Genomic DNA, 23,130 nt, shown 5'->3' on the forward strand with positions numbered 1-23,130 from the left:
GAAAAGAAGTGAGCAGCACGTTAGCTATCGGGAAGGAGAGAACACACCTCCATTTCCTGGGCTGTTCAATCAGCACCTCACGAAGGCCGCGTTTCAAATGGCCCCTTAGGTGCCATTGTGGACAGATACTTGGGGAGGGAGCAGACGGGGGGAACCAGTGGGATCTTCATGTGCCAAAATTTGGAGCAATAGTTCCAACAGCAAAAAGAGCAAACCAACGGTTGAAAGGCTCTCTACATCTTTTAAAAGGCTTGCTTCTAGTATTTATTTTAAAATAAAGCAGGCCCTTTATGCCCACATGGTTACTTATACAAACTACAAAAGCCACAAAATAAAACGGAACAGTAGAAATGGAATTGTTGACGACCACAGCAAGATACGTTAAATCGTAACAAAAATTCCTGTTTGTTGCCAGACAACTGAAAAGTTGTTTGAGATCCGCCCGGCATGGAGAAACTGAACATGTAATGTTGCCAAGCTCACGGAGAACAACAGAATGATTTAATAGCTGTTGGTTGGCAAGTGAAATCTGCCCGTTGACTTTATAGTACACGTCCTGGTTTTCTAAACTAGATACACATGTGTTTGTTGTACTTCCTAGGATGCACGTAGTCAATATGTAACAACCCCCGCCTCCCAACCTCTAGGTAGAGTCAGTTCACTTCTGACTGCGTTTGGAGGTGGTGGGGAGCAGAGTCCCTTTCCTGCCCTCCTCTGGTATGTGGGCATTCTGGGATTTGGCATGGAGCTGTTCGGTCACAGGGGTACTTATGGCATTGTCCTCTGTACATCGCCAGAAAGACACACAAACTGTCGTTGTCAGCTTCTCTCTGCTTTACTCCAGTTCATAGAACAACAGGCAGCCAGCGGCCTGCCATGGCCTCCCCTAGAGCGTAGAGGAGGGGATGCCACACAAAATCGTGGGCCTGAGCGCCCTGCAGGGGCTGCGGGTGTGAGCATGTGCTGTCGACCTCATTAGAGTAACACGTTTCCCCGGGTTTAGGCAGTAAGCTCCCCTTCAGCAAGCGAGACCCCAAGGATGCTGCACAGGTGAGAGGTCACAGCACAAGCTAGCAGTGCACAGGGCTGGCCCCTGGCTGGCATCTGCCAAGCTGGATGGTCCCTGCACTGATGGAAGTTCATGTGGCCACCTGAAGCCCTGACCACCTGCTTTCCTTCGGAGAGTCTGGAATGGTGGTGGTGTGGTCGTGGCTGACAGAGGCTACCTCTCTGAGCATCCTCAGTAAGAACCTTTAGCTCTGAGTCTCCAAGGGGCTCCTCTGGGCAGAAACACGCATAGGTGTTGATGCATGTCACTGCTGGAGAAAAGCACGCTACACGTGACCGCTTCTGGGGCAGTGGCAGAGCACAGGACACCTGTGCATGGGTTTCTCCCAACACCACCTGCTGGCTCCTGTCCCTGTGTGGCCACCCTAGAGCCATGAGCACAGCTGCCCTGGGTCCTGTGAGCTTGGCTGGTGACTTGCCACATGTAGGGTTGGGTGGCAGTGGGGTCCTTGAAATGAATGTCCGTACGACTGGAAGGGGCCACATGGTGATTTATATACAGTTGTGACAGTGTACGCCAGTGGTCCTCAGCCTCTTTGGCACCAGGCACTGGTTCCAAGGAAGACAATTTTTCCATGGACTGGGCTGGGGGTGCAGGAGGTGGGAGCTCAGGTGACAATGCCAGCAAAGCTTCTCCAACTTGCTGCTAACCTCCTGAGTGTGGCCCGGTGCCTAACAGGCCCCAGACCGGTACGGGTCCGCGGCCCAGGCCTGGGGAGCCCTGATGTACGGGATGTATGTGATTTCAATGTTCCCTTGAAAAACTTCCTGGCTAACCAATTCCTGCAAGCAAAAAAAGGTGAAGTACATAATACTCTCAGGTGCACTGGAGGAAGAAAACTTTTAAGATGCCAAAACTACCCCCCAAAACTTTATCAAGTTTATTCCTACAGACACAAAATAACGTGGAGAAATGCCATACCCCAAATTATGAAAATGTTTGGAGGGCTGTGCCATTAATAATGACTATTGTACACGCACTGACGTGAGGTAGGAATGCATGACAGCCAACCTCGGGCCTGGAGGCACCAACACCTGCACAGTCGACGTTCCGCATGGAACGCAGACTCCTGGAAAACCTCAGTTTTCCATCAGTGTCCGTGAAGGGCCAGTCCTGGGGCCCTCCAGACACCAGCCTCGCAGATGCTCGGGCCCCGTCTAAGTGCCTGACAGCAGTGCCACCTGGCCCTGCGCACTCGCAGACAGACACTGGGGCCCAACACGGCACAGGTGCTCACTGTGAGAAAGCCCGCTGCCCACACAGCTCAGCCCTGTGTTGTTCAGGGGTCAGCGGTACTTACTTTTGATGTATTTTCTTTAATTACACGTTTTCAGTGACCCAAGTGGTAAAAGGAAAGAAAAAGGCGCCGAATACCTTGAAAATGTGGTATTAGGTACCCTGACACGTGCGAAGATGCGTAATTCTGGAATCTGTAGAAACCAAAAATGCCACCGCACATGCAGACTACTTTTTTTAAATAAAAAAGATTTTTTTGTTATGCGATGGCGATATGGAACACTAAAGAGTCACGTTCAGCAAACGCTTATTTAGAAGACAGGAAATCACCTTTACGTGCATCCGTTTTTGTGGCCACCAAAGAAAACAACACATAAAAAATTCTCAACCTTTGTACTCATCACGACGGTTGTTCTAAAAAGAATGCAATTGCCACTGGAAAATGATAATCTTAAGAAACAATTCCTGTTTAATAAAAAGGAGTGAAAAGTAATTAGAAGAAAGGAGCTTTTCTTTCTTTTTGCAATTTTTAAAAAATTAAAAAACATTTAGCCATGACTTGGGGTGACACCGGTTAATAAAGCCGTCTAGGTTTCAAGTGCACGGGTCTAGAGCACATGATCCGTCCGCTGCATTGCGTGTGCTCCCCTCCCGAAGTCTAGTGTCCTTCCTCCGCCACATATTCGACCCCGTTACTTTTTACTCTCTCCCCCTCCCCCTTCCCTTGGTAACCACCACACTGTTGTTTGTGTCTGTGTGTGTCTGTGTATGTGTGTGTGTCTGTGGGTGTGAGTGTGTGTGTGTGTCTGGGTGTGAGTGTGTGTCTGTGGGTGTGTCTATGAGTGTGTGTCTGTGAGTGTGTGTGTCTGTGAGTGTGTGTGTCTGTGTGTGTGTGAATGTGTCTGTGTGTGTCTGTGTCTGTGTGAGAGTGTGTGTGAGTGTGTGTATCTGTGGGTGTGAGTGTGTGTGTCTGTGTGTGTTTGTGAGTGTGTGTCTGTGAGTGTGTGTGTCTGTGTGTGTGTGTGTGTCTGTGAGTGTGTGTGTCTGTGAGAGTGTGTGTGTCAGTGTGTGAGTGTGTGTGTCTGTGGGTGTGTGTGTCTATGAGTGTCTGTGTCTGAGAGTGTGTGTGTGTGTTTGTGTGTGTGTCTGTGTGTGTGTTTGTGAGGGTGTGTCTGTGTGTGTGTGTGTCTGTATGTGTGTGTGTGTCTGTGAATGTGTATGTGTGTGAGTGTGTGTGTGTCTGTATGTGTGAGTATGTGTGTGTCTGTGAATGTGTATGTGTCTGTGTGTGAGTGTGTGTGTGTGTCTGTATTTGTGAGTATGTGTGTGTCTGTGAATGTGTATGTGTCTGTGTGTGAGTGTGTGTGTCTGTATGTGTGAGTATGCGTGTGTCTGTGAATGTGTATGTGTGAGTGTGTGTGTGTATCTGCCATGTTTGCTGCTTTTTGAAGCGGGACACCCGCAAACCGCGGCCCTTCCCGGGGCGGGGGCGGGCGTGCCGGCCTACCTACCGATGGTGCAGTGCTCCCCGTTCCAGCCCTGGCTGCACTCGCACGTGCCGTCCTTACAGGTGCCGTGCTCCGCGCAGCGAGGGTGGCAGGCTCTCTGGCTGCACGCGGGGCCCGTCCAGCCTTCTTCGCAGCGACACGTCCCCCCCATGCAGACGCCGTGGGAGCCGCAGTCCACGGAGCATATTTCTAAATTGGGGAAGGGACAGCGGAAAGGAGAGAAGAGCAGTGGGCAGTGAGAAGGGGCATCGGTCCTGCGCGCTACACCCGACGCCCAAGTTTGCGAAGGGCAAACCCAGTCCCCGAAAGTAAATCACGAGTATTTATATACTAAATAATCGCCAGCCTCGACCCCCAAAAATATTAATGGTACAGGTTCACTTCTTAAAGTGCATAATTTAATTTAACTTTTTAACATTGAGATTCCCTTTATTTCTATTTCTTTACAACCATTCAAGCAACCGGGACTCCCAATCTACCTCCCAAGCCTGAATCCCCCTCTGAATATTCAGATTCGTATTTTTAACTCTATAGAATACATTTCCCCAAAGAAACCAACTCCCCATGTCAACCCCCCCCCCGAGACTGAGTGGTTGTCTGAAGCTGTTATTTGCTGCTATAATTGTGCATAAAATGCACATGGAAATTTTGTTATCAATAATTTCCTATATTCTATATATGTGTGTATGCACACATACACACGGGCTATTAACAGAACACATGATTCATAATGACAGGAAAATACACACACATACACATATGTATTGGAGAGTATCTTTTGGTAGCCAGGAACACAGGTACACGTGTGTTACTACATCAAATTAATATTTAAGAATGAATTATTTTAGTGTCTAGCAGGCATTTAACAACAGTTGGGTTTCACTGCTACAGAAAAAAACTGAAAAGGCATTATTTCTAATCCCATAGTTGAAAATTCTAAAATATTCAGAAACTTTCATTAAAAAGATTCTAGTATAGTATGCACATTAGCTTGCTTCTGAAACACAGGGGTGCTGGGAACATAAAAGAAATTGTGTTTTTCCTATTCAGTAAATTTGTATTGTTGACAGATACAAGTTGCTTAGCAAAACCGTGGTGGAAAACCAGGTTAATCACATCACTACTGACTGTGCCATTTGAAAAACAAGCTTTTCAGTTACTAGAATTACTGAAAGGAGTGCAAGTGAGCAAAGGACTTTAAAAAACTATAAATGGTAGGTTAGGTCTTTAAAAAGAATTCAGGTGTCAGAAGTAATTTTTTTTTTCCTTAAAAGGCTTTCTTTTTTTAGATCCAATGGAGGGAGAGTCAGAGAGAGACTACATATTTTTTACTCTCTAAATATAAATAAAATAAATTATTGCTCTTTTCTAAGACACTATTTAGGTTTGGTTTTCTTGCAACAGAAATGCCAAAAGCCAAAACCTTGAAATCATTTTGAACAAACAGAAAATGAATGACAGCCTTATTTTTAAATAAAAAAATGGAAACTTGTCATGTAGCCACATGCTCCGACTTTCCCCATTTCTTGCCCAAATCACATTTCTAGACCCCATCATTCTCTGTCTCAAAGTGCCGCCGAATTGTAAACACCCTGTCAAGGCACGGTGAGAGCTGTAACGTTTCTTATCAGCAACGGCAGGGACTACGAAGTAGAAGAGAGTAGTACATGTTTTTTCATGCCACATTTTCACATTTTCTATCTCGTTTGAATTAAATTTTTGATTAAGAGATCTAAGATGGTTTGATTAACTTCAGAGACACAGAACGTCAACTGGGCTCCAGAAGAGAGAGGTTTCTTTCTGAGGTGCCTGTTTTACTCAATCTAATCAATTTTTCATTAGGGTGAAGGTGTTTATCGGTGTTCAGCACACTAGCTTTGAGCAAGGTGCGTCGATCTTTGTAATGAACTTATTAATTAGAGTTAATTTAATTGAAGTGGAATTGAAGGGCTAATTAATGGGCAAACTGCTGATGAAGATAGAGGAAAGTTCCATTGCTTTCAAACCTATAAACTTTCTGAGGGAAATAATTCATCTCTTCTCTTTTAGCAGCTGAACCAAAGGTTTCTTTGGGTGTAAGATCTACTCTCTTCTTGAATTTAGGTACCTGGAGGTCATTCCATAAAGGAGGACGAGGCAGCTGCTAAAGAGTTTTGCTTGAGGATTCAGTAAAAAATTCAGAATTACACTGCTAGGAAACTTCAAGTTGCACAGGTGAAGTAACAATGTTTTTGTAAACTTTAAATGAGAACTATGTAATAGGAAGATCAATTTGAGGCACATGAATACAGATATTGTCAAAGGATGTGTATATGCATATTTGAGATCATGAGTAATCAGTCTAAGTATGTTTTCTGTCCTTCTTTGCAGCAAATAGCAAAGTTTATTCAGTGCTTACTTTCCTCCAAAGAAGAGCTCTATACGTTATTGAGAGTTTAATATATGTCAAGTTTCTGCTTTGCACTGGAGATATAAAGACATAATAGGATGAAGTCATTTTATATACAAGTAATTAGATTTTCCAATAGAAAAATAATTACATCGGCATAAAAATTAGTTTAAATATGTAAAATAATGATATGCGATTATGGCAGCCAATTTAATATTTTTATTAACATTTATATCTTTTTTTGCTATTCATAGCAATATAATTATGAAGAAGACTGAATTGTCTTTTGAGTTACTTAATATAAGTTACAAACTATCCTTTATAAAATAATTCAGGTAATGCTAAATAACTTTATATGAAACAAAAAAGGGGCTATTTTGCTATTCCTTTCCTACTTGTATAATGGTGGGAAGGAAATTAGAATGATAATATTTCAAACACGTGTTACTTCAGAACTAGGGTTATTAAGCCTATTTTATAGCTGAAGGCATAAAGGACTTGAACTAAATGCTTCACTATGCAAGTGATTATATCTATTAACTTTAAGTGGATATCTTTGTGGTATACATTTTTAGTATAAAAGATAGAAATGTAAATAAAAACTCCACAGAAGTAACTGAATGCCTATTCTGATTCTTGTAATTATAGAACATATTTTGAACAAAGGAGGACAAAGTAAGTTAATGTGTTATTTAAAACAATGCCATGCACTCATGCTTGATGAGTGCTGGCTGGTGATGATTTCCTAAAACCCCATCATTTCTAACCTGCATCCCTCATCACAGGGACCAGACTAAGTGTTACCTCCAAATACATTGTCTCCACTGTCCCATGTCTACAGATACTCTCACTGTTGGATCTTTGTTAATAGTAGCAGTCGTGCTAGGAGCTATATTTAGAATATATCACGAGCTAAGCACTGTACTAAGTACTTATCTGGCGCTAATTCAAGGAATTTCTACAGCATCACTGTGAAGAATGTCTTATGATGAAATCCATTTTATAGATGAGGAAACTGAAGCATATAGTAATTTGTCAGATGTTACTAGAGATTGGATATGAACCCAAGTATCTGATTTCAGAATCCATGCTCTTAAGTACTTTCTAATATTTTCCCTGAGTCAAAAACTATTCCTGCCCACCCCTATACTAACTACAATCTTTAAAAGAAGGTAGGAAATTTTAATAAAGGTTTCCTTGAGAACTTTTTTTTTAAAGCTTAATCTTTATTATAATTTTTTTTTTTCCATTACCACTGAGTCTTTGAGAACTTCTAAAATGCTCTAAGGCAGGATCATTCCTCTGGACATTGACTGAAATTAGCACATTTTTCCATGTAAAACTCAATAAAACATTAAACTGGAATGTAGTGGTTTCCAAGTATTTCATGTGTGTTCATCTTATCTCCCCAATTACACTGTAATTTTCTTGACCAGAACAGCCTCTTTTCAAACTCTCTGACTCATGGGCGGGCCATGAATTTGATTTATGAGTTGCAACCAGAACTAATATATATATATATATATATATATATATATATATATATATATATATATATAAAGCCCTGGCTGGTGTGGCTCAGTGGATTGAGCGTCGGCCTGCGAGCTAAGTGTCGCTGGTTCGATCTTCCAGTCAGGGCACATCAGAGAAGGAAAACTCTGACTCCAAAAAACCCCCGCTGCCTTGCGGCATACCTCTTCAGGGGAAAGGCTAGGGGAGTAAACCCCGACAGAAAATCCGGAGCCGGAGTCCCTAAGGCGGTTTGACGTTGTAGTCAACACCGGCAACTCCTGCGGCGCACCTGAAGCCAAGCTGTATTGACTCCGTCTTTCCCTTGGACCCTTCAGCTGCGAAGAGAGGGGGGGTCTGCTGCATGGGCAACAGCAGACCCTCCATATCACCCTGCCCAGGCTCTGTAGCTTCAGCTTCACTTCAACACGGGAGGAGACAGATACCGTGTCACTCCCTAGTCGGACTGCACAGCCATTCTTGGCGGTGCAGATAGACTCTTAAGAAGCTACACCATCGTCTCTCGAGACGGACGGCTGCCGACGATATATATATATATATATGAGGACAGAGTGCTTTAAAGAAATGAAAGATTATTCTTTACAATGATATTAAAGAAGAAATTTTGATGACAGATTGACTCAACAGGTTTCGTTCCTTTTTATAAGACAATTTCATTACTCTTAGTATTTATTTCTATTAAAAAATCACTTTTTATTTTTAATTCTCACCTGAGGACATGCTTATTGATTTTAGGGAGAGGGGAAGGGAGGAGAGAGAGGGAGAGAAACATCCATCTTTTGCTTCTCGTCCAGGCCCCAACCTGGGACTGAACATGAAACCCAGGCATGTTCCTGGACCAGGTATCCAACCTGTGACCTTTTGGTCTACTGGGTGATGCTCCATCCAACTGAGTGACAAACCATCACTTTAATTAAATCTATATAAAATGCAATGCATGTTTTAAAAAGTACATCATAATCTTTAGCTCAACAATATCAAGCACTCAGTTATACTGCATTTATGAACCTCACCATTTGAGCAGTCTGGGCCAGTCCAATTAGGGTCACAAGTGCAGGAGCCACTGTCTTGCAGATAGGTCCCATGACCAGAGCACTGGTCAGGACACATGGTCTTCAGGATCTCACAGTTGGTGCCACCCCAGCCTGGATTGCAGTGACATTCCCCGTGGATGCACACACCGTGGTTAGAACAGCCGGGGTCTAGACAGTCAGCTAGTGGAAAGAGCACAGAACCATCTTATGATGGAATCCAGAAGGTATTATACACGGTGCATACAGAATACAGAACGAAATCCCAACCTAATGTATGGAAACATTTCGAATAATCAAATATGTCCCTACCATTTTCAAGAACTTGTTTCTGAAAAATGCAAAGCATTCTGCAGTAACGTGTTAAGAATCCTGCCACGTAGGTAACTGAGACTCTTGCAAGGATCTGTAGTGTTCGTGAATTACACATGTATGCTCTTGAGATTGCAGACCACTGCTCTCGGTTCTGCCTCACCAAAGAGTAACAACTGCTGGCTTTTCTGAAACAAAACTGGACTGGCTGACCTGACCCACAACCACCGAGTGCGGGCAGCTGTCAGGGACCCTCAAATGGAGAAATGAATGAGTTGCATACTCTCTATCTTTCTTAATTCACTTTAATGTGCTTTAGATGACGAGATTTAATTTAGCAATTGGACTCACTAACACTTTACACTCGTAGGGTCAATGGCCTGAAAATTTAATTCCAGAGACTTAATTGTATTACTTTGTGTGTACAGATCAATAAAATCAATTTGATTGAAGAAGAGAAATGGTGTTTTTCTGCTTTTTGTAAAAACAATTCAACTGCATTTCACAGTGTAGTATCTTGACTATTACCATGATAGATCGTATGAAACAAACCCATGACGTCGCTCTTTTTCACTAGTTATTATGTTCAATAGTCTGTCTTTCTAGAGAGACCAAAATGCCTGATTTAAAGGCTGGCATCAATATGAAAATCTGTTAAAAAAAAAAGAGCCCCCCCTAAACAGTCTACTCTTGGTTTGAAGACACAAATGTTTGCTTACTTTCTCAGAGAAGAAAAAAAGAATTATTCACACTATTGAAAAAGAGCAAAGGGGCCCTTTGGTATTTGTCCTTTGTATTAGTTCCCATGCTAATAAAACAAGGCGCCCCCAAGTATGGAAATCAAAATGACTTTCATACGGAGGCAAATAAAAGATGGGTCTGCCACACTGAAGATTACGACTTTAATCTGTTTCCTTTCGCGACGACAACAATAGGCTTCTGTAAACACTGACATGTTTACCTTCCTCACAGTTCTCGCCTTTGTACCCCGAGTTGCAAGCACACGAGCCCATGATGCAGATCCCCCGGCCCCCGCACTGGGGGTCGATGCACTGCGTGGTCGGCACGTCGCACTCGGTGCCCTTCCAGCCGCTGAAGCACAGGCAGCGGCCCTTCGAGTACTGCCCGTTGCCGCTGCACAGGACGGGACAGGCCGCTGTGGGACAGAACACGACACGGCAGTCAGAGGCCGCACGCCTGCCCCCGGGTCTCGGGGGGGGAAGCCGGCGCTGGGACAGGCCGGGCGCCGGGTTCCCCCTTCCCCTCCTGGCCCGGTCCTGTCCTGAGTGCCTCCCGTGTCTATGGCTTATTTATCTCGGCTTAAGGACAAACAAGGGGACCCGCGTACCTCTTGAACAATCCGGACCCAAGAATCCCGGGAAACAATGGCAAGTTCCAGAAACACACTCTCCATTTCCATGGCAATTCCGGGGGCATTCCACCACAGACTCTGAAGCAGAGAGAAAGGGCAGATGCTTATTGTGTCGCCTGCCTCCGGCCCAAGGTCAACACTAAGGTCAAGGTGGCCCTTTGATCCTTTCAGCCACATGTTGAGGGAAGTAGGGGCGGGCTCGCTCCGTCACCAAGACAGGCTTCCTGATCCGAGACAATTCCAACAGCGGAGTCTGGCCCTGCGGGTCCCTGGCAGGTGTGCTTCGGTGTTTGCATGATACACTGTCCCCTCCGACATACTTCCAAACAACCCTCTCTCCCCGGGCCTCCCTGCTTGTCACATATTCACAAGGAACAACTGAAAACCATTTCTGACATTGAACCTCGGGCTCTTTCACCCTGGGGATCACTCAGTATTGGTGCAGACAACTGCGTTTCTATTCGCCGCCGCGTGTAGGCGGCAGCCCCAAAAGAGGTGCTCTGAAGACCGTTCTTACCTATGACAATGGTGTTGAAGGACACCTGCTCCACATTTTTCCCATCATTGTAAAAAGCCAGATGCCAGATTCCGGAGTCCAAGTACTGGATGAAGCCGGCCTCGTGGAGACTGACAGACCGCGCCTGCCGCCCGGCTCTTTCTGACTCCAGAAGGTTCCGCTGCTCTCTGGCGATCAACCTGCTGCCATCCAGGAGCTCAACGAAGTCATACTGAGGTCGGGGACAAGCACAAGGGTTTCGTGGTGAGAAATACTACCACGGTGGCTGCTTCTCTCTTTTCTTCACACTTTTCTCCTCTGTTCTCATAAGCACAATATCAACAAAGAAAGTTCTGGTTGACAGGTTTTCCGAGCACAGCACCCTCAGGGGTGATGAAAACTGCCCACTGTACACACTTGGGGCATTTGAACTTCACAGCTCAGGTGTTTCCTTATGGGGGGGCAACATGGTTTCCAAAGTTATTTAATTCATCTGACTGATAAACGGCCTGATGAGTACAGGCAGTGTGGGGATACAACAAATCTAGAAGATTCCAAACCCAGCAGCTTTATTTTCTTTAGACCACTAGAGAACCTCTGAAGGTGTCCTAGTGAATATTCATGGAGTAACGACTACGCTCACATACTTACTCCGTGTCAGGATAATTTATAATCCTCTGGCCACCCTGCTAGGAAGGCGTGAGTGTTTACACGTGACAGAGGAAGGAGACGGACACTTCAGGAGCTTGGGCACGTCACGTGTCTGGGACGCGGTGTGGCTGGGATGGGAACCCAGGTGCACTTCGATCAAGGCTCAGCCTGGGTCCTCCACATTGGGTCCTCTCCCGCTCTCAGCGACCTGACATGCCCATCCCCAGTCCCGTGGAGAAACCCATGGGACTTCACGTAGTTACAGTTAGATTAAAAACATGTAACAGGGTACCTTCACAGCATTGATCAAAGGGCAAACAAATGAAACAAGCGAGGGCTTCTGAAGGGATGGAAATAATACAAGCATGCCCCATGATCATGTCACTGATCATTAAACTTAATTTTTGTTTTAGTAAGATGAATCATGAACGCTGGGTAGCTGGAGTTTAACTGGAGAATTTAAGGATAATTGAAAGCAGGTAATGTGGCTGGTGATAGCAAGTGGATTTGGAAGACATCGCAAAGACTTTCCAACAGTTTTAATAAATTTGTTAGATAACTTTCTTAAAGGTAGAGTGATTCAGTTTCCATAGTTTCTTACCCAGTTTCATTTAGTCCTGAGGCGTGTGCTGATGGTGTAAGTACATGACAGTGCTGTACATATTAATCATTATGGTACAGTACTATGCATGTGAGCTATCAATATTCTACTTCCTGCTAGACTCCTTAAATGAAATTTCATCAACATTCCTTTTGTAAAAAAGGTTATCATAAAAACCTCTTAATATAATCAAATAGGAATAAAATCAGTTGTTGACATTCTGAGATTCACAGGTAAATGTGTTACCACTGTACTGACCACAGACCTCTATGATTACAAATCAACAGAATTTAGAATATCTAATTCAGTTTCTGACTTATTAAAATTTTTATTTAAATATAAAGAATTTCTTCTGTGTAGCAAAATTGCATCATTCAACTGTGAGAAATACATAAAAAGCTTTACGTTAATTAGCATTCAAAAAACTATTTTTGCATTTATAGCATAACGATGATGAAAATAATGACTGGCGTGGCTATTGGGCTTGCAAAAATTTCACTGGAATTGTATTCCAAAATTATCAGAAGAAAATTAATCCAGTGCTTTTGAAAGGCGCTTCTACCTCAAATAAGCCGTTCATTTTCTCATCAGATAGAAATATCTGTCAGCATGGCAGAGACATGGCTCCATTGCATATCAACATTTTCGTCATATACCACTAAACACAGTAAGGGAAAATGCGAAAGGGAGAAAATTTTGAGTTTGAGCTGCTCTTTTGAACCCTTACTCATAATTATCACTGTTGCCATAGAAACCACCATTTGCAGCCCCCTGTGGACTATAAAACAAGGCTGGAGTGGAGGGTGTGGTGAGGAGGTGGGGACTAGGTGGCAGGCGTTGAGGATCCTCCCAGTTCTAGGATCTTCTGGAGAAGCATTTCCCCCACGACTTCGAGAGGGTTATTTAACTACCTAAAGACAAATAAATGCCTTAATCAGTGCTAAATCCTCCTCTATGAAAATAAATTACATGGGATAGAAATATTTAATAACCTTTGTTCTTAGGATCTAAAGTAACCAATTATAGGCAAACTTGAGGGACCTGAGGTTTGTTTTGCAGTACCTACTCATAAGGTGGAGACATACATTTTTTGGGGGGGGGGACAGGTGAGTCTTAAGATCTTACGCTGTTTTTAGGACAAAATTCAGTTTCACCACTTTGGGGGAGTTTTCATAGAGACAATCCTTACACTTGATAAAGGTATCTTGGTGGTTCATTTTTTGAACAGGCTATCCATACGCTTAACTCAATTCAGTTATTAAAATGAAGAGAACTCAGAATCTATGAATACTTAACTGGGTTCTTAAATCAACTTTTCCTGCTGGTGGCAGAGTGTCATAAATCACGGGGCTGTGGAGAAGGAGACTCTACACATCACCTGATCTAATTCTTCCGTTCTATAGGCAGACACTCAGGTGCAGAGGAGTTAAGTGACATGTTCAAGGTCACGAAGTCAGAAAGTGAGTAGAGGTGTGTGCTCAGAACCCAGGTTTCAACCACACGCGAAAATAGCCTTAATGCAAATGCGCTTACGTGACACAGCGCGCTATTAAGTGCAAGGGGGTGAGTGGTCTCCTAGACTCCTTGTTGTCCAGGACACTGACCTGGGCGTCAGCGGAAGCAAGTCAGGGGACTCCGTGGCAGCAATCAAACGAACGATTTTATGAAGGGTCACGAAGCCTTTCAAAACTTTAGCGACTATTCTGAATGGCTGGCCAGTTTTAATTATTTCAGGTTGATTAATGTTCTCCAGAAACGGAGAAATGTTCAGTTTAGGATGCTTTACAGCATATTTCATGATTAAACACCGAACTCAGAAACAGCTGTTTGCTCTGCTGATCTTGAATAAACCGGGCAAAGGAATTCTAACAATGGGGGAGCTTAAGAAACTGTCTAACCTATTTAAATACATATATTATGGTAGAAAAGAACAGTGGATATCACGCATATTGTGTTTAAACACCGGAAGTATGGGAAAACCGTAAACTGCACTTCCTATCTCTTTAATCTTATATGGTATATACAAAGGTTAAATAAACCTTTGACGTACACAACACATATGACATATTTTTCTGAAATTATTTTTGGAATTTACTTTACAGGTTACATGTTCGCTGTTGTGCTATTAGCTTACAGGTAATGTATCTGAGTTACACAAAAACAACTTAATCAGGTATGTGGTTCCAATGAATAGAATATATTTTCCTGTTTCACTGGAATATTGTTTTACAATCAATCTGTCTGTTACAATTGACATTACAGATGCCCATTTCCATGTAAGAAAATCTGGTTTTTACATCCGAGTTAGTGTTGCCTATGACAAAGTGGAGTCGGATGTAATTTAAAATGGAACATTAGTACGCAATAAGAAGTATTACGTGCATAAGGATTAAAGTTATTTACTTTAATAATGTAGTTTGGAAAATGTTAAATCAGAAAATTGAATTCATAAAAACATAACATCAAAAAATTTTACAACTATATAATTTATATACATATATGACATTTTCCCTGATCCACAATGACATTAGAGAACGTTTCTTGCTCACCTTTTTAAAAACATATAATTTTTCTCACGTCTGAGTTTCTTTTGCATTAAAGTAGCTCTTTTTTCTATTATTGCAGTTTTAATAATATGAATAAATAGGTTTATGCCAGTAAAAAATAAATAAATAAAAACATAATTTTTATTAGTAAATGATGAATTTGTCTTTATAATTTTCTACTTTAAATTTCTGTTATAGGAAAAGCATTTCTCACAAAATGACATAATAAAAAATGTGTATGAAAATCTTTCAGTCTTCATTTTATAAATCAAGCAAGAAATTCTATGGGTAAAAAACCTGATCATCAAGTATAACTTTAAGTTCATCCAACTGTCAATTTAAATGAACCATCTATTCCATTTCTGGAATTCTTGTATTTACTAACATAAAGTCTGAGCTCCAATTTTACGGTAGGTAATTTAAATAATTTCTCTTAGACATAATGGGACCTCCTTTAAACTGCAGTTTCCAATTTACACACCAAGACCCAATACTAGATTATGAAAAAGCCTGTGGGATCAATGATAGTGCCCCGCCATCTGTGACCATTATTGTGAAGTGATCTTCATGCAAGCAAATTGACATTAAAATTCTTTGATTCTGTGATATAAGAATGTTTGAATGGTTTTGCATACCACACTAATGTGATCATCCTTGGTTACCTATAAAGCTCTTTTGCCTTTTTATTTCATCGTTCATCATTTGTAGATGAGAAATCATGACTTGGGTTGATGACGTTCCTATCATATTTATGTTTATGCCCCAGTAATTTCTTTACTAAAGGCAAATCTGGCATAAAGTAAAAAAAAAAAATACATTTTCAATAGCATGAATACATGTTTGAGAGGAAAATGTTATGCCTATAATTACGTGAAAGGAATAAGATCATCTGAAATTACCACAGAATCTTTGTAAAACATTTGAAAACCCCATGGTGTTTTACTAGGTGCTCAGATGATTTTCAATATTCATTAAGCTACTCACAAATTTCAGTGCATTTCAATCAATCAATAATGGCTAAAGCAAGCCAAGAAGAAAATGCTATTCTTCCTACCAATTCAAAAACCTCAGATAAGGGTAACTCTACATTCAAAATTCTTCTCACTGTAAAAGATCAATACAAAAGTGGTCAAAGAGTTAAACAGCTGAACTCCAGAGAGAGAATAACTTCAAAAATGCAAACTAGCAGTTTCCTTTTATTGACAACAAAGCCCACCTTTACCTGAGTATGGGAAGGCGGTAAGCCTTTCCGGCCGTACACCCCGATCAATGCATCCTTCTGAAGAGAGATATTGAATTTCAGAAACTGTGGCTGGTCAATAAAGAGCTGTGATCTCCAGAAGACCCCGGGAGGAACCTCTTGAATTGCTCTTCGCCCAATGTCAAGTTCTCCGGAATCTATGGTGTTGTTTTCTTGGGTAAATCCACTTAATTTTCCTGAATGTAAGAGATCCAATGAAGAACAACAATGAAAACAAAACCAAAAAACAAAACAGCCTTCCTTGCCAAAAGTTCTTTGCACTAGATGCTCAGACATTTAATCTTCCTCTGGTAAATGAAATACTGTCATATAATTTTCACTTTAAAAGTTTTTTTTTTTTTTTTTTTTTTTTTTTTGTTAAATACTGTTAATTCAATGAACACATGCTTTAAGATATTTCAGTCAAAATCCTCTGACTTCCCCCAAGGTATGCTTATTACTGAAACTATTTTCACACAGTTTTTCTTGATCACTTGAAACATAATTATCTTGCAAATTGTATGTCTTGTTAGTTTTTGGGAGAGATTAAGTCTGGTAGTTATCAGTCATTCTAAACATACTGAAGTGTAAATTAAGGCGGAATGGATTATGGAGATTTTCAAATCAATCCTTAAACAAGCAACAGAACCAATCAATGGCACTGATTCAAGCAGCTCCACTAGCCTATTCATTGGAATGAATAAAAAATCAGAGGCTGGTAGAGCTATAGACAGGGGTGGTGGGTGGACCATGAGGGGAAGGGAGGGACGGGTAGGTTTCAATTCTTACACAGTTGTTGATGTACGCTTCTACAACCTTCGGTCTTTCTTTTGACCCTCACCTTAAGTTCACTTTCGGCCTTAGCAGGCACACCTGAATTATCCCTCTCAATGACCTTCAACCTGTAGGAACAGACTCTTTGCTTCCTGAATCTCTGCAGCCTCTTGGAGACCATCTCCCCTCTTCTGCAAGATCTGTCTTGGTTTAGCAAGCAGACCCAAGAATCCTTTCCTCCCTCCCTTACCCCTCACTTCCTTCCTTTCTCTCTTTCTCTCTCTCTCTCTCTCTTTTTTTTTTTTTTTTGGTGTGGTGCCCCCCATTCTCTCATGACTAAGGTTCTTTCTCAGTTATTCTGAGGGGGTCGGTGGTAGGGAGGTTTCATAATTTACCTTAATGGGAAATAAAACCATGTTGTCTCTCATCAGAAAGGGTCCATGAAGGTTAAGAAACAGAATGACAATGGGCAAATTATCCCCTATTAATTCAGTCTTTCTGAAGTCACAAAGTTGATTTACTACTAAGTTTGTCTTTTTAAAACATTAACCTGATCACTGTTTCAAATATTATGTAATATTATATAATATCTCTTACATAATAGCCTCCAGAGAAACTGTTAGCTGAAAATTTAGAGGACTTAATTTCAAATCAGAGGGTTGTGAATGATCTTAATTTAAGACATGGAGAGTCTTTGACCCCTTATGAAGAGTTATTACTTTGACATTGAGTTCTTTTTTCAGTGTCTACAAGGGACATAGCACCATAGGCGATAGGAGGAAACATAATCCAAAGAGTAGAATCTTAGAGATCATCCGCTTTAGCTCCCATGGCTTCTGCCATTAAGCAACTAGTTTACCTGGTTGGAAAGACAACACCTACAAATGGATCCATTACGTGACCATCTTAAGTGACATCATTAAGGGTCGAGGCAGGTGACAGCTGTGCAGGCTGGAGGTTGAGAGACCTTGTGGATGAGTTAAGTGCTGAGGGACAGGTAGGACTGGCGGGGTGGGCATGATGATTAGAAACCTGGCATGTGTTAGGATGACGCTGAGCAGTGGGATCCATGAGGCTCGGAACGAAGTTGAGAAAACCGGTGCTGGAGTCAGACGAGCCTGGCTTTGGATCCTTGCTCTCTCGCTAACTCCTGTGTGACCTGAAGGAAGATACTGAATCTCATCCGTAAAATGGGGATGGGAACAATGCGATCTCAGGATTATCGTAAGCATTACGCTATATGGAAGCACTTGGCCGTCAGGAGGTTTGGAACCAGTGGAAGACATCGGTGGGTTTGTCCTGGGAGTCAGGGAAAAGCAGCCAGTGACCTCGGCTTTGGAGGTCCCTGAATGCCGGGTTAAAGAAGTCGGTCTTTATACTTCATGTTAGCGATCGTTTTAATATTTATTTTCAACTCTACTAGAGAGTGTTATTTTACCCTTTTCCCCAAAGATGCATATATCCGCTAGCAATTATGTTAGCATACCTATTATGTTTGGCATGTTTTAGAAAGGAATAAAGTAGACTTAATTTGAGGGACTTGTATTTCAGTGCCACAAGGCATTTACCTATTCGTGTTGTGTGTATGCGTGTGTGTGTGTGTGTGTGTGTGTGTATGTGTAATCAGGAGAAACAGAATTGAGGATTACGCAGAAACACGCCTAGCAATCACAGAGGAGCATGGCGGATACCCGGTTTATGGCCAGTTGGGTCAAAAGTGATTCATAACCAACTCATGCAGACAGATGAACGTGAAGTTTGAGGGAGAGGACATGCCGAGTGAGTGGGGGACCGTTTGCTCCCTGGACTACCGTACCCTGTGCCATTAGATGCAGAGGGGAGCAGCAGTGAAACAGAGACCCGTTAAAGGTTCTGATCAGGCTCACGGCGACATGAAGTCATTGTTTCAGGGACACTCACGTGCGGCAGTGTGGGCTTGGAAGAGGAAAGGCGAGTTAGGATGCAGTTGCAGACAACCCTGGCAGAGGCAGGAGGGGTTGTCCAAAAAAGTTGAACAGAAATATATTATTTACAACCTCATTTCCTCTCTCTCTTTTTTATTTTTTCTTGATGTCCATAATCATGGCAGTTAACAACTTTTCAGCTATCAGGTCTACTTATCTTGAACTAATTTAAGTTATATAAAATGCTCCAGGGAATAAAAGTAAAAAATTGGGTTATAGTAATCATAATTTTTCATGTATCAACTCAAAGATTATAAATTATGCATCCTCCATTAAAATTTTGAATATTTCTTTTACAATGGTTATACATATTCATTTGGGCACAATTAGAACATATAATTAAATAAAAAGATAAAAAATATAATTCTACCACCTGGAGAGTATTGCTTCCTATCTCACCAGGCATTTTTCTTTATTTGTAGACATTTTGAAATACCCGAGACCAGTTTCTGCTTCTCATTTTAGATGCTTCTGCACAGACACCATATTTGTCATGGATTAGCTTTTATTGAAACGCTTGAGGAGGGGAAGAGCAATGAAACGAACCCTTACTGAGAACCCACAACATGCCAGGCGGTCTCACTTATATTATCTGCTTTAAATTTCAAAAAACCTCTACAAGGTTGATGGTATTTTGAGATGAGGAAATTAAGAGAGAAGGAAATTCTGTGGCCACGATAGAGTGGTAGAGTCAAGAGTCACAGCAGGATCTGCGTAATCCCAACACTGTGTGTCTTTTTATAATCATAACGATAAACTTCGCTTTTTAGTAAAACAAAAATAGTATTTTAAATTGTTAGATTTTTAAATTTGTCTTTTTCATGTAAAATCAGACACGTTAAGCCATTGAACCACACCAGAAAATCTGCTTAGCTTTCAATTTTAGGACATAAAGTTATACTTATTTTTATTAGGAAGAAAGAACCAGTTGTTATGAAATAAAAACTACCATGGATACGATAACATCATATTCTTTGTGTCATAACTTATAAGAGATTCCTAGTAACGTTGGTCTTTTGGCTGACTTCTGCATGAAAATATTTTAAAAATACTGAATAGAGTCTTAGCCCCTTTTCCAACTAAGATCTGTTAGTACACATATCATATTTAGATATGGAAATGGTTGGTATTTGGATACGTTCATCAAGTTCATGGATGTCTAAGGCTATTATTATACTTGATTGTTATTAACAAGTTCTATTGTTATTATCTAAAGCTAATGTGACTTACCCTACTCTCTGGTGTTGATATTATCCGTTGCTGCTATAAGCGGTTTCAGCGGCATTAGGAGCAAACCTGTGCTTTGAGAGCTGGTACGTATACAATGGTGTTAACCACAGAACTTCTTCCCAAAACATCCTGCTTGGAAAATAGTCATCACGTTCTGACTTTCCGGATTTCAGATATTTTACTTTGTTACTTTTTCTGCTTATTGACTGAGAGGGATTAAAATCTTTCTCACTAAAACATGTGTACTGACTGTTATCAATAAGTATCTCTGCTTACCCATGATCCCCACAGCTAATTTGACAGGTGACCCTTTTTCAGAAAGACAGTTCCTTCATTTGTTAAAAAACAAACAACAAAAGACCAAGGTGATTAGATGCGCTTGAACAGGGCACTAGTAGTTACAATAAAGGGCTATTTTCTTCCTGTCACAGCAAAGCCTGACTAACCACAACATCCTAGACCTCAGTGCCCACAGAGGTCATTAACCCAGGAAGCTTTGCACAGGTGTCGTCAACCACTGAGGCAAGAAGACGTTTCAATGGGGAGGCAGGCAGACTGTCTTGAGGGCATTAATTTCTAGAACTTCAACAACTTCCATATGTAGACTTTCTTTATGTCTCTTCCACAACCAGAATCTTACTATGGCACACCGGTCTGGAGCTAAAGCTTCCAGGGTGCCACGCAAAGGCAAATTTAAAGTGTCTTTTTGTGGACAAAGCCCCTTAATTCCAGACTCCATGAATCCACAGTAAGGCGTCAGTGTCTTTCCTTGTCTTACGTGTATTTCTGTCAAGGACGAAGTGTGGTGTTAAGAATGCATTATGTAAGCCCTGGCTGCTGTGGCTCAGTGGATTGAGCATTGGCCTGCGAGCCAAGGGTCGCTGGTTCGATTCCCAGTCAGGGCACATGACTAGGTTGCACGTCAGGTCCCCAGTTGGGGGTGCGGGTGAGAGGCAACCACACAGTGATGTTTCTCTCCCTCTCTTTCTCCTTTCCCCTCTCTCTAAAAGTAAAATAAATAAACAGACAAATAAATAAATTAAAAAATGAAAAAGAATGCCGTATGTGAGGCTGGTGGGAGGTTCTGAACTTTGACATTGGAAGAAGGAGGGACAACATTTTGTTCATCGTCCTCAACACCCACCCCAACTATTGTCAAAGAGTCACCGCCCCCCGCAGAAGGGGTCCCCGACTGCAAAGGCAACAGCAATCAATCAAAAGATAGTGAAGGTGGTCACATGTTACTTAATCCAATCAGCAGACTCGGGGCCAGGTTCTGCGCTTTATCTGTCTCTCCTGTCTGCCTAGAGCAGGAATTCAGAACTGAGATGGGTGCGAAGAAATGTAATTTATTCGAACTGAAAAAATAAGTCCGACTTTTTCTGACAGAAAGTAAGTTTGGTGTGATGAGTACTAGCTCAGCCAGTAAACTGGATAGTAATACTTCCTGTAAATTGCACGCACTAATTAAATAGAGGTATTTAAAGCATGTGATATGATAAAAGCCTTCAAAAAGGACTACAATAACAGTTGAACTGAAATGCACAATAGCTCAATTTCCTACCAAATTCTGCATATACCAGATTAAACTAAGCGCTGCTTAGTAAAAGAATAACAGGTGTAATTAGTAATATTTTGCTAAGCCTTGGTAGAGCTGTTTTTGGTGTACTTCGCAGAGACAGAAATGGATTTGGAAAAGTCTGTAACAAACCGTTTTGAAAGTGGGTAGGTGCCAGTTGTCTGCTTTCCATAAAACGGAAGAGGAAATGTGAGGGAACAGACAACTTGAAGACCACTGCACAAACTCTCTCGAAATAGACTACACTGTGATTTTTTAAAGTATGTTTATTGATTTTAGAGAGAGAGGAACGGAGAAAAGACACACACACACACACACACACACACACACACACACAAACACTGACTGGTTCCCTCCCACACACACCCTGACCGGGACTGAACCTGCAGCCTAGGAATGCGCCCTACACCGTGTGGTGTAGGGGATGAGGCTCCAACTAGTTGAGCCACCTGCCTGCCTGCCCAGGGCAATCACAATGTGATTTTTGAAATATGAATAATAATAATTTCACATAATCGAATGGCATCTCAAAAAAAAAAAAATCCTTCCATTCCCAACTGGTTATTTTGTCCCAAGGGTTCTTATATTTACATTTATAAGAAAGGTAAACAGAAATAGAATTGGTACAGAATGTTGCTTTGCTCTTATAAATAATATTCATCTATGAATACATAAACTATTTGAAAAAGTTTCCACCCATTTCATTCAGAGGGGTATCTTCCATTCCATACATTTTCACTTTCCATATTTAATGATTATCAAAACGTTCAATTTATTTATGTAATAATAGGTTAATTTTAGTTAAGTGTGTACAACTAATAATATAAAACAGGTTTTGTACAACACTTGAGTATTGTGATCACAGGAAATAAATTTTGATTTAGATTTGTATACATATTTTGTTTTAGGGACCCAAGAACACAATAGTTTGAGTATCGGTGTTATATTCTAGCTTTTCCTATGAAATATGAATCTCATTCTTCAGTGCCTATCAAATTATATTTGCTTCAAATTATTATAGTATTTAGAATGAGTTTGTTCAGAATTCAAGTCTTGGAATGTGTCTTTTCTAAAAGGAGGTGCAGGCCTGACTTCTCATCGTCACCATGATGCGGAGCGAGGAGGGGATCACCGCTTTTTCTCTGCTTCAGTCCACTGTGCCAGCTGCTTAGATCAGTATAAGCTTCCTGCTGCAGCCTCTGGTTTGAATGCCAAGGGACTGGCGCTCGGTGAGGGACTGTGCCTTTTTAAGTCATGCACTGTTGCCTTTCAAGTCCCCTGGCCAGTTGTGGTCACTCCTCTTAGCTTTGTCCAGGGCTCTTTATTGATTGTCAACACACCTGGAAGTCAGCGAGCCACCAACGCAGTTGGATAAGCTTGTAGACGTTTGTACAACCCTCTCCCCGAAGCTTATCTGTGTTCTCCCTGAGGAGCCTGGACACACATCTTTCATCATGTCCTGAATGCCCCAAACTCGGGCTTCCGGGGAAACAGAAGGAGGGCCGGCCCTGGGCTCTCTCTCCTCCCTTCCTGAGACTCTCCATCCTCCAGCCCCCGGAGCCTGAACGTGGGGGTGATCGCGGGAAACACTCATGCTGTCTG

The 23,130-nt window shown here is 41.7% G+C and overlaps 1 protein-coding gene across 1 annotated transcript in view; it reads right to left on the minus strand.

Annotated features, from left to right (window-relative positions):
• Window positions 1-23,130, minus strand: part of TENM3 (teneurin transmembrane protein 3) — a 296,626-nt gene that overhangs the window by 94,326 nt on the left and 179,170 nt on the right. The window contains exons 5-10 of the mRNA XM_090258721.1: window positions 15,964-16,178; window positions 10,965-11,175; window positions 10,424-10,525; window positions 10,037-10,231; window positions 8,746-8,946; window positions 3,817-4,002 (exon numbers count right to left, since the gene is read on the minus strand). Coding sequence (XP_090114847.1) covers window positions 3,817-4,002; window positions 8,746-8,946; window positions 10,037-10,231; window positions 10,424-10,525; window positions 10,965-11,175; window positions 15,964-16,178 — 1,110 coding nt within the window. The remainder of the gene's footprint in view (window positions 1-3,816; window positions 4,003-8,745; window positions 8,947-10,036; window positions 10,232-10,423; window positions 10,526-10,964; window positions 11,176-15,963; window positions 16,179-23,130) is intronic.

Source organism: Furipterus horrens, unplaced genomic scaffold (genome assembly GCF_987537825.1).
Source record: "Furipterus horrens unplaced genomic scaffold, mFurHor1.1.pri manual_scaffold_12, whole genome shotgun sequence".
Lineage (NCBI taxonomy): Eukaryota > Metazoa > Chordata > Mammalia > Chiroptera > Furipteridae > Furipterus > Furipterus horrens.